General features: G+C 35.6%; 1 protein-coding gene across 10 annotated transcripts in view; it reads right to left on the bottom strand.

Annotated features, from left to right (window-relative positions):
* Window positions 1-12,332, bottom strand: part of ryr3 (ryanodine receptor 3) — a 125,124-nt gene that overhangs the window by 89,955 nt on the left and 22,837 nt on the right. For 4 of the 10 annotated variants that reach the window (XM_081602359.1, XM_081602355.1, XM_081602358.1 and 1 more), the window contains exons 4-7: window positions 9,214-9,234; window positions 3,365-3,439; window positions 1,860-1,938; window positions 1,548-1,660 (exon numbers count right to left, since the gene is read on the bottom strand). In XM_081602359.1, coding sequence (XP_081458485.1) covers window positions 1,548-1,660; window positions 1,860-1,938; window positions 3,365-3,439; window positions 9,214-9,234 — 288 coding nt within the window. Of the gene's footprint in view, window positions 1-1,547; window positions 1,661-1,859; window positions 1,939-3,364; window positions 3,440-6,368; window positions 6,384-9,213; window positions 9,235-12,332 lie in introns of all 10 variants that reach the window. The other 6 variants (XM_081602363.1, XM_081602357.1, XM_081602362.1 and 3 more) reach the window with 2 other exon arrangements.

Below are 12,332 nucleotides of genomic sequence, written 5' to 3'. Positions count from 1 at the left end.
AGATTCAAAAGGGAATAAAAACATAGAATTATTGTAAGTTAAACTGCAAAAAGACTAAATCTAGTTTCAGTATAAATATCCTTGTACTCTTAGAAATAACTTTTCTGCAACACACTGGAGCTTGTTTTATGTAAGGAAACAATTCCTTAAAATTTATGAAAAAGTACTAGCTCCAGTGGCAGATTATTTCACTTGTAACATGGGAAAATGTTTTATTATAAGTGAAACAATATGCCACTGAAACTGGTATTTTTTTTCATCAATTGACTTAAAATGAGCAGAAAAGTTACTTTTAAGTTAGTTTTGTCTTATTTCAAGTGTAGTAAGATATTTGCTCTGGAAACTTGACTAAAAACATTTGGTAAAATTTTGTGTCTTGCAGTGTATAAATATTTGACATCTGATTGAAACCTTCATGATGGCAATTTAGCTACTTTTGTTTTTTGTTTCTTTTTTGTGTGTATTTTGTTAATATTTCTCATGTTAAAGCTATAAAGAGTAAAAATGGTTTATTTGTAATGAACACAGCAGGGTACGCATGTAAAAGCAGAATAGGTTCTGCCAACAACTTTTCAATCTCTCTTTTCATAAACCTTCAGATATTAAAATATATTTTAAAAACAGTAGTAAAAAAACATATTCAATGACTGGATCAAGTGTGCACACCAGTAAAAAATATTTAGGTTATATGCTGGTGTAGATTCCCAGTCAACCAAGATATGCAAGTCCTAAGTGCTTAAGGAGAAGACAACTAAATTTCTCTGGATGTCTCAAAAATTACACACAAAAAAACATTGACCGAGTAATTTACCTTGACAAAGCAAATCAGAATAATTTGGATTCCAAAAACCTCTTCAAATAATTGAATTTTTGGAAATCAGTTTTGAAGTTCCTGAACTGACTGATTATGTCTGTGCAGAAGAGATAAAAGTCTGTATTTTTGCCAGTTTTGCTATAATTCAGTACCTTCATCACTGGAGGCGGTTAGAGCACCCAGCATAAAGTATTTCTAAAAAAGTTTCATATGCTTAGCACGTCACAGTGGCTCCCTTTAGGCAATTTCACTCTCTGCCTCCAGCTCTCCCTCCTGAAATCCCTCTCTCCACTTTCACAGAGCACGTTAATTGGGGTCAGTTGTGGAGCTGAGCTTAGGAGACAGCATTAACTTTAAACCCATCTGTCAGATGAGTAAGTACATCACAAATTGTTTTTAATATGCATAGAGGTGTTTTACAGGTAATCTGGTTTCCAGCTCAGGTAGCAGAGCAAAGGTATGCTGCTTTCAACTTAAATTGTCTTGTCACTCTGATGTTAGCTGGAGCTAGACTGATCAGAGCTTGCATAGCTAATCAGAGAACCAGGGTATGCATGTATATATATGTAAATAAAGTGGCTGCTTTATCAGGTACACCTTGCTAGTACCAGGTTGGGCCTCCTTCTGCCTTAATCCTTCATGTCATAGACTCAACAAGGTACTGGAAACATTCAGCAGAGTGTATTTAAAGCTTCACAGTTTTTCCTCAGGTGAGTTTTAAAATGTGACTTGCCAGATATCTCTCAGTGGACACGCTGACGAGAATCAGATCATCTCCTATGCGGACTTTCTCTCCTTCCGATCTCTGCTTGGACGCCGGATGAATCGTCCACCAGCAGGCTTCTCCTAAAGGCAGAAACACAGAAATACATTGATCAGGTGGAATCTTTTAACATCTCCCATTATTTAAAAACATCAGAGAGGGTAAGATGTGCAGATGTTTCAGAGCACATAGTTATATTTCATTCATATCCGGTACTTACTTAATCTCAAGGTTAATTCAAACTGGTTCATACTGGTTGAGTGTTCATTAGTCATACTGTACCTACTGAATCTTCTTGCAGTCCGACATCAAATGACAGCTTGTCTGTCAGAGACCTTGATGTCTTCAAACAGGTCAAGTACTGGTGAGTGAAAAATGAATTAGTGTTGGGTCAAAGGAAATGGAGCTCTGACGCAAACTGGAAAAATATTAATGTTTTAGAAGAAGGAATGTGAAGTTTTAGTGCTGAATAATAAGTGTATTAATTTATTAGTCAATTAAATCAACTCAGTAACCAAGTTTCTGAATAAGAACAGCACTATGGGAAAAACAGACATGTTCTTGTATAGTTTTTGCGTCAAAGTATCATACAAAAAAAAATCCAGCAAACACCTGGATCTACTTTATACCAGTTTGCAGGACGCATTTAACTAGTCATAAAAAGTATTTCCTTTGAAAATGATCATGGACAAAAACTGAGTAAAAAGCAACAAAATCTAAAAGTTATAGACTTTCAGATTGTCAAAGGAAATATTTCTTGAGACCATTTCTTAACAGATTACAAGAAAGTAATCTTGAATATAAAACAAAGAAATACGAAATGTCTCAAGAACTTTATAACTTTATATGCAATAGATTTATCTGAATTGTTTGTATTGACTCTGCAACTACGTCACTTAATCATTCTAGCCGCCATGATGGACGTCGGAAGTGAGGATCGGAAGTATTGAACAGAGCGACTGAAATTGTTTTCCGAAGTTGTTTTTGCCAGTTTATTCATGGTTTCTACTTGTTTGAGTCAAGCTAGTTTGTCTTTGAACGTAACACACCTGGTTGGGGCTCACAGACGGTGATATTTACAAAAGTTGAACATAACTAGCTTAGAAACCGACCCATACCTCCTCCCTCCTGACGTTTTGATAAAATCACCGACTTTGCCTGAATTCACACCACATGATTTATATCACTATTTCATAAACATCGCTTCCCTTCACACCGGAGCAGCATTAAAAACGCACAGAAGACGAGATGCTAAGCAGTTTTCCCCCATATGCTAGGCTCCATAACGGTGCGGCATCGTCTCCATGGTTACCAATGGTTAGACACGTACCTTCTCCATAATGCAATATTTCATCTTTCGAATCATACATACTTATAAAGTATATAACCGTTAATCTTCTTGTAAAAAGTGTTCGCTGCAAATCCGCGGTTACACCGAGGGCTGACGTCATTATGATTAACAGCTGCTCTCCATCGCAGCCGCATCTTTCCTCATTAAAAGTTATGCAATAAAATGACGAGTTTGGTTTTCACCTTCGTTTTTCTCTGCAGGCGACCGCGCAGCATCCTGTGACATTTTTTTTACTGTGAAATCAACTTAATAAAAGCGATATTAGGCTACTAGATGTGTTTTTTGGAGCGCATAATTTGTTTTGACGTCCGTCATGGCGGAGCGGACCGAGTTTCAAAGAAAGTCAATATTTAACAAAATAGCAGTTAACAGAATTGCTGACAATTATCAAAGTACAATTTATCTCCATCTTCGTCATTTTAGTGTTAATACTCACCATGTCACTGAAGGAGTGACGTAAGAGGATGGCGTGACCGTAGAGCAGGGTCCGGTGTCCGCCTCCCTGACCCGCCTGCCAACAAACAGATTCATAGCATCACCGCGCGTCTCAAAATCTACTTCCTGTTGATTTAGAAGAGGGGGAACAGGAAGCTGGTTGTAGAGCTGCACAATATTATAGTTGGTGAAGGTTCCGACAACGACATAACGAGTGATAAAGTTAAAAAAAAATAACTGAAAAGTGTTAAAGTTACGAACACAGATCCTAAATAATGAGAAACAAGGATTTATTTAAAAACTTCCTCAGCTGTTTTGGCATTAAATCAACTAAGCTGAAGTTTTTTTAACCACTTTACCAGCATTTATGTTACATTAAAGAAAGATTGTTACTAAATAACTGGAACAAAGTTCCAAATTATTTGTGGAAAATCCACCCATTTTTGGATTTGTTTGTGGATGATATCTAGATAGAAGCCGAAATATTGACGCAGAATGCTACCTGACATTCTATTGGCTATCGTCTGGAAAGCAGCCAATCCAGAAGGGGCATTTAATTTCATTGCTACTGATTGGCTGAACCCCAGAAAGCAATATAAAGAAGAACATGAATGCATTATTAGACCCAAGATGGCTTCCACTGTGCGTTTTAGTGTATATTAAGCTATAATTGGTGTTGAATTATTGAAATATGCAGCTATAAACGACTTCAGAGGGGGTGTAAAGAAATGATTTTTTCCTTTACACCGGAGCAAATAATTTCTGCACTTTTGTGTGTGTGCGCGTGCTCTGGCAATAACATTTTATTGCCAATTTCACTGTATCTTTGTGCAACGACAATAAAATAAGTCTATATACAGTGATATTGCAATAATAACTTTACGATATATTGTGCAGCCTTACTTGATTCCCTACTGTTTTTGCATTTTGCTCACAAACAATAGTCTCAAATTTCCACGATATTTTAATGTTGAGAGACAGAGTATGAAGCAAAAATTCAGAAAGAACACATTACATGTAGTTAAATTTGTAATTTACATTTTGTTGAGTTAAATTAATATTTGACTCTCTACCACTGGCAAACAAACATTTGCTCACACAATTAATTTCTTCCATTTCTACCTTTTCACTACCATTGGCAAGACCAAACAGGACATCAAGAATAAGATGGCATTATTGCACAACCCTGAAATAATTCATCTAAAAATGCAAGAAAAATAAAATAACCATTGATTGCCCTCTTTCTGTAGCTTCATAAAGCATATTTTTCTCTTTGAGGAATGCTTAGTATGACCCAAAAACACCATCCTTACAGCAAATCACTGAGGAGGAAACATTCAGATTTTTCAAATGAATCTGTCTAACCTTTCTTTCTCAGCCAGAAAGAAATAATTGGCGAAAGAAGAAACACTTCAAGGTATTTCACTTGTCTCCACCTCAATCCTACACATAATCTGTGATGTGATAAGTAACGATTTTCCACCAAATCCTTCCTAAGGTGTATGAAAACCTTCTGAACGCCTGCAGAAAATATTTTAGCTCCGCAGCCAATGAAGATTTCAATACCTACTTCCTCCAGTGACGTGAAAATTCATCTTCAACTCATGCAATGTGTATTTCCTTGATTTTTGATTCTGTCTTCATCAAAATCAAGTGAGCAAACATACAAAATCTGCAGAATCTCTCAGCTTATCCTCCCCACTGTAACATTTACACTGCAAGTTAATATCTTCCACTTCACCTTTGTGTGAGATATTAAATCCGAGTTGCCATTACTTTACGTCTTTTGAGTAAAGTCTGTGAAACTCGAGGGGTTATATTTTTGGTACTTAGTTCAAAGTGCAAGCAACAGATAAAGGAACTAACAAGAATACACACAACTATGCTCACAATTAAAGATGAAAACAAACACATGATCACACTTAATGCCAACACTTGCTCAACAACAGAGAAATTTGTTCTTTTACCCGAAGAACAAACACTTTCCGGCCTAAACATTTCATACTTCACAAGAATTCAAGTGCAGAACTCCTGGGAAGTTTTCACAGGTTTCTCCCACCAGCGGTACCGCCGTACCGGTTCAGAAACCACAGAAGAAAAAAAGCTCTACCCAGAATATGCATCAAGAAAAGAAAACCAAAGCTGCAAAAACAAAGTATCATTTAGATCAGGAGGAGATCAGAATAATTTCTAATGTTTATTATACATCAGGGGTGTCAAACTCATTTTCATTTTGGGCCAAATCAAGATCTTGATTGCTCTTAAAGGGCCGACTCTGGCAGAACGTACTAATAAAACCTGTTCAAACTGTTAAAATGTCAATGAATTATTAAAATTAAATAATATTATTGAACATCTCTTCAGTCCCTCCAGAATTTTCTGATTCTTTTTGCTATAAAAATCAAAGTGTTTGGAAATATTTGCGATATTTGAGCTTATTTATGACGATAAATGTGACTTTATTACTCACTGTATAGATCATGGACTATAATCTGACATCACTTAAAGCTGAGGCAGCTCTTTAGTACAAGAAAGAAAGCTTTTGACAATTTTTGAGAAAAATCTGCAATAAACTCCCAGTTTTTGGTGCATTTTGTTGATTTTTGCGTGAATTTACATGATAATTCTCAAGAAACTGGAGGGACTGATTGATATAATTTGGCAGTAAACAGATAAAAACTGCATTAATTTGATTGATAACATAATATTTAAACACACTTGGTGTGTAGTCTCGAATCTAGAGGGCCACATAAAAAGCTGTGGCGGGCTGGATTTGGCCCACGGGCCTCGTGTTTGACACCTGTGATTTAGTTCTTGTATCTCTGGGAGAAAGAGCAAATTTCTCTGTTCTTGCTGTGTACAGGCCTTCAGACGGCTCATTCTTGTGACGAACAAGAATAAATACGACATCCACTCGCCAAACACCTGAGGAAACGTGGAGGAAGGTTATGCAAGAAGGAACGAAGTGGGATCTCTGTCACCACAACACAAACAGGAGCACCTACCTTTTTAATTAACATCTAGCAGCAGGGGGAAAGGAACAAAATGAAACCAGTGGAGCTCCTGAGAAGTTTCCAACACTTTGCTTCTTTTGTTATTTGATTCTTTTCTCCAAGCTTCTCATATAAACGGCATCTAATTTCTTTCAAAGTAATTAAATGTAATTTATTTGAAGGTTAGGTCTTATGAGTTAATACAGAGAATCTCCTGGGGTACTTATTCTTATTCTGTTTAGCAACCCAGAAAAAGAAATAAAACCTACTAGTTAGAGCAAACTTTGGATCCATAGAAACTCCAATTAGTTTACCTAGAGCAGGGGTGTCAAACTCATTTTCATTGACTTCTTTCATTCATCTGGTTGTGCCAGAATCTGTTGTTAAAAGCCATTAAACTGTTAAAATATTAATAAATAGCTGGTCCTCCAGGAGTTTGATTGTTTTTGTGTTTTGTTGCAATGTGATGATAATTTATGAATATTTGTAAGGAATTACTGATATTTGAGCTAATGTATGATGTTACATGTGACTTTTTATTACTTGACACCAAATAAGGCTGACGCATCATTCAATTAAACTCAATGTTTTTGACCAATTTTGAGAAACATTTGCAGTAAGACCAGAAAAATGTGGGGATCTGTTGATTTTGGGTGAATTTTGAGGATTTGTGAAAAACTGGAGGAAATTATTGATGTAATTTGGAGCCTAGAGGGCCACATAAAAAGCTACAGCGGGCCAGATTTGGCCCCCGGGCCTCAAGTTTGAAACGTAATCTAAGTTTTGTTTTTCTGTTTTGTTTGTTTTTCCTCAAACACATAATTTTTAAAGACAAAAAAAAAGGTTAGCCCTAAAGTGGTTCATCCCTCTGGTAATTCCTTCTATTTGATTTTTTTAAATTCTTCGCGGTTTATTTGGGACGGACAAAAAAAGATTAATGAAAAGAAGACAGGGAGATTTTCAAGCCACAGCTGAGAGGAAGAGGAGGATGTAATCCTGTAGTCCAGGCCTGCTGCCATGTTGGCAAATGGCTCCCAGGAACTGCTGTGACCTTTGATACACAGCTATGACCTTTGACAGGCGTCTTAGTGCAAAACACGGTCCTGAACATGAAGATCCTGGCTTGTTAGTGTGCATGTAAGTTAGTTGGATCATTGTTGCACACAAAGTGTACTCTATTTAGCTCCATCATTCATTAAATCAATAAAATGTGTTAAAATTAATTAATCCACAGAAACACTGGACTGAAATATTGAAGCTAAAAGTTGCATTGACTGCTGTGAAAAGGGCATTTTGCAGTCAACAAACATTAATTAAGTCATAAAGGTCATCTCTGGAAACTCAAATTAATTTGTCAAAACTAAAACTAGAGCTCATTTAAATGCGGATTTATGCTAATCGAGTACAATTTACTCAACCCTCATAGGCAGATATTTATTTAGTTCCTTAGTTTTTTAATTAGGTCCATAAGTCCTTTTTTTATTTCTGCATCATCTTCTATTACTTTCTCATTCTTAATCCTAATCCTTCAAACTCTTGGCTCCTGTACTCATTTTCTTCCTTAATCCCTTTTTCTCCTATTCCTTGCTCATTTTCATCCTTTGACAGTAACTTACTCAACCTTTCTCTTCAATTCCTCAATTATTTCCTCAACTGTTTTCCTTACATAATCTGTCTTTAATTTTCTCATTTCATTCCCATTTCTTCTTTGCTCAATTCCTTTTTCAACAACATTAATCATTCTTCAATTCTTTACCTCATCCGTTTATTGTTTCGGCAGTTTGTTCAGTTTATTTATTCATTTATTTATTCAATTCTTTTCTCAACCTTTGTTGCCCCAGAAAGGGCAAATTCAGGATATTAATTCCCGTCTTTCCTCCTTTATTCAATTTCTTGCTCAGTTCCTCCAGCTAAGAATAAAAACATATTAGTAAATTTAAAAAAAATGAAAAATTATTTTACTTTATTCTGAAAATATTAACTTTATTCTTTTTTATTATTTTTTTTAGTGCGGTCCTAATATTCTGTTGGTTTTATTTTCTTAATCTCTCTGATCCTTACTCAATTTCTTCCTGATTTCCAGGATTACTAAATCAAATATTCCTGAATTGCTTCCTCAACTACACCAAATGCATTTCTTTCCTACATAATTTACAAATCTTTTTTTCATAGCGTTCATGCTGCATTTAGTTTATACTGTTTTCTGTTAAGATGTTTTCTGAAAATTAGATCAATCAGAAACTAGACTACATAAATAATGTTTTCAATCCCTGAATTCAGAATTGTTTTCAGAACATTTCCTCTTGTTAATGTTTCAGATTTTCAGTTGAAAGATCAAACTCAGAGAAAACAGAGCAACACTCCCAAACAGCAAACCGACGTCTCTGCCAATTTGTACGTTTAATTACGTTTACAGTTTTCGTTTGACTAAATCTCCACAATCTTCTCTTAAAAGTGCAGCTAAAATGAAAAAAAAAACTATTATGAATAAGAAACAAACCTTCGATTTGAAAAGCTGGGACATTTGCACACTGAAGGGGTCAGGCCACACATTCACTCATGTAAACAAAACAAACGCATCTATTTCAAGATTGTCATATTTTGAATTTCACTGGCTTTTAAAAGTTTCCAGGATAGCCAATGGGAGCTAAATGTTTTTCCAGAAAGTTAATTCAACACTCCGATGCAAATTTTGTCACATCCCCATTGATTAGATGATTTCCCTTTAACAAATGCAGCTATGACAGTCGAGAAATAAGCATCACATTGAGTGAAAGTGCCTGAAGTTCGGCCCCTTGGATTAGCGGTCGGTCATGCACACTGGCAACATGATGGATGAACAAACTGATGAACCTACCCATTTTTCATGGTCGGCTTTCTAATAACAAACAAATACAAGTGAGAAGAATGTGTTACTGGGATGAACGGCAGTGGATTACACCAGTGTGAGCAACAGGAGGGTAGAAATGGGGCCTAACAGTGGGAACTGGGGGAGGTGATTTATTAGCCTCGCTATCAGAGAGTTTGTATTCCAGCCAACATCATGTTGTCCTGCCAAACAAGGCCAGCCAACAGTGTTGCACTGTGGAGCACAAAGCAAATCTGCTACCCAGGCTAATAACAATGCAGGTCCAACTCCCCGGCGAAGCGCTGTACAAAATAAGATACTTAAAGAACTGTCTGTGCCAGAGGGCGATGTTGTGCATGAAAGGACAAATGTGGTTACTGTAACCCAGAACAGCCTGCAACTTTTCTTTTCTTTTTTTGTGAAAATATTGCAGGGTTTGTTTTTGTTTCTGTACCCAATGACAGTGCTGCACTTTCCACATCTGTGTTTCACAACAACGTTTGCTGATTTAGCCGATTTATTCCTAGAATACCAGTGGTCTCGTTAAAATATCCAATAACAATTTTGGGTTATTTCGAGGGATTGCTTCGTAAATTGAATCAGACCACGTGTATCCAGAAGGAAGTGTGATTTCTTTTTCTTCAAGCAGTACCAAGCAACTTATTCCAAATAATATCAGCTCATATAAGAAGTAAGCATTGTTTTCTCTTTGTTTTTAAATTTAAAAGAAAGAGATTACCAAACTAATTCCCATCTCATGGTTTCAGGCTTCATTTCAATCATTCATTTTATATTTAAATATTTTATTTTAGATTTTTTTTTTCAACTGTAGCTCTGGAGAAAATGAAGAGCCCACTGCAGTGAAAACCTCCTGGTTATTCCTCTAAATATTAATATTTCTGAACTCTACCCGAGTTAAAACATTAGTATTGCTGTTTCTAAATGAATATGAACTTGTTTTCCTTCAATTATTTGAGGTCTGAAATCTGTGCATCTTTTAATTTTCTGCAAATAAAAACTAATTTCAGAGAAATGTCAGTAGCTCATAGAATAAAAAACAATGTTCATTTTACTCAAACATAAACCTATAAAAAATAAAATCAGAGAAACAGATCATTTTAAGTGGTCTCTTTATTTTTTTTCCAGAGCTGTATATGAGCCTACCCTTCCCCCACCTGTTTCTATGCAAAGTAGCATATAATTATTTCATTTCATCTACAAGAAAGAGCAATTTGGCTGATTGGAAATATTTGTGGTTGCGAAAATAAAGCAGTCTATTCATCTGTCTAATTAAAGCAAACTCATTTAACCTAAAACAGTAAAGCGGCGACTAATTACTCAGATAATATCAGGGTTTTTATAGAACTGTTTAGCACTATACAAAAGGTTTTACTGACTTTCACTGAGTTGTTCTAAGCAATCAGAATTTTCACACAACATATTTAACAGTAGGAAGCTCATTGTTTTCAGTCGCACTTCTGTGGGAAGAGCAGAGAATCCACAGGATCCAAGATTACCTAGACATGCTGAGTGGGCTCAAGCAGAGCCGAGAGAAACGAGTCTCAGCTTTTCAGTTTAAACCAAGAGGGTGCAACAGTGAACCCCAAAAAATATTTCCCTCGTTTGTTTTGAACTTAGTGAATTTTAATTTATCAAAACCTTTCAAAATGCTTCGGGAAGCCTTGAATAATGAAGGGAATATGTTGACTACAAGTACACAAAATTAAGTTTTCATCCGCCGAATGACAATTACTCAAAATGTTTCATATTTTATGTAAACTAGAGGGACAGCATTGTGCAAAATTTCTAAATCCAATTAGTTCATTTTCATTTAAAGTTTTTTCTACTCATGAACAGATTGTGGGGGAATTTTTCTGCCATAATTCGAGAGCACACATTTTCGATCTGAATCTTTCTATCTATTGATAGGAAGATATAGATAGTGGGCAGCGCAGGTTGATACAATCGATAGTAGCCACACAGGCACGCCCACTAGAAGGAAACAAACGCACATAGTAGAACACTTGCATTCTATTGGCTGAGAGGTTGCCAGGCGACGGAACTTCTTTGTTCCAAGTGAGCAAAAAATGTTTCACAAGCGAGCAGAGAGGTTTGCAAGCAGAGATTTGATCCGAGCAGAGACAAGTTTTGAGCGCGAGAAGAAAGGTTTGAGAGAGTAGAGTGAATATTTGAAAGAGAGCAGAAGTTTTGAGTACAAGCATTACAAGTTTTGAGAAGACGTGAAATCCTGCTTTCAAACTGAAAACGTAGGCACGAGTATTTAAAGTTTTAAAAACAAAAGACATGAAATCCTGCTTTCAGACTGAAAATGTAGGCATGAGTATTTAAGGTTTTAAAAACAAAAGACATGAAATCCTGCTTTCAGACTGAAAATGTGCTCTTGGATTCAGGCTTTTTAAATATGTTTAAAAGGTTTTCTTTGGACGTTGGCTGTTAAGAGAGATTGGTTTCTCCCCACTGTAGCCACATGCTTGCTTAGGTTGAAGAATTCCCAAAAGAAAATCACATGAACTTCCCTAATTAATACCTTATCAAGAAGCATTAAAGATACAATCTGTATCTACATTATTGGACTGAATTTAGACCAAGAATTGTTTTATTCATTCATCTTTTAAGGTATCTTATGATGACACAGTTTTTTGTTCCATTTGCATTTTATAAGAAAACTGAATTGAAGACATTTTGTTCCAATTTCTTTAGCAGATTTAATGTAAAATATCAACTATTATTCACTGACATGCAGAAAACTGTAGTTAAGCACCAACAACAGGATTTCTAAGGAGTCATTTGAGAAGTTTGGCAAACACTAGTTAATGTCTGCTGGGTATTTCAGTAAATTCATAAAAAACCTGCACTGTTTATCTGATGTTTATTGAATTTTTAATTACACTTTCCATTAGATTACAATTTTTAGAGCACATTACACATAATGTCATGCACAGGTTTATAGACAAAGCAAATTTTGTCTCTGAAACAAATAAAATAATAATTTAAATACAATTAAATATTGAAAAACATCATCTATTAAAATCTTTTTGAAAGATAATATAAGCTGAGACTTTGTAAGTGTAAAACTCAGGAAAAGTTTGGACGTTTGATGCTGAACA

The sequence above is a fragment of the Poecilia reticulata genome, chromosome 21, assembly GCF_904066995.2.
Source record: "Poecilia reticulata chromosome 21, P_reticulata-male-v2, whole genome shotgun sequence".
NCBI classification, from domain to species: Eukaryota; Metazoa; Chordata; class Actinopteri; order Cyprinodontiformes; family Poeciliidae; genus Poecilia; species Poecilia reticulata.
The sequence above is the reverse complement of the archived record's forward strand: the minus strand, read 5'-3'. Positions and strand labels throughout refer to the sequence as shown.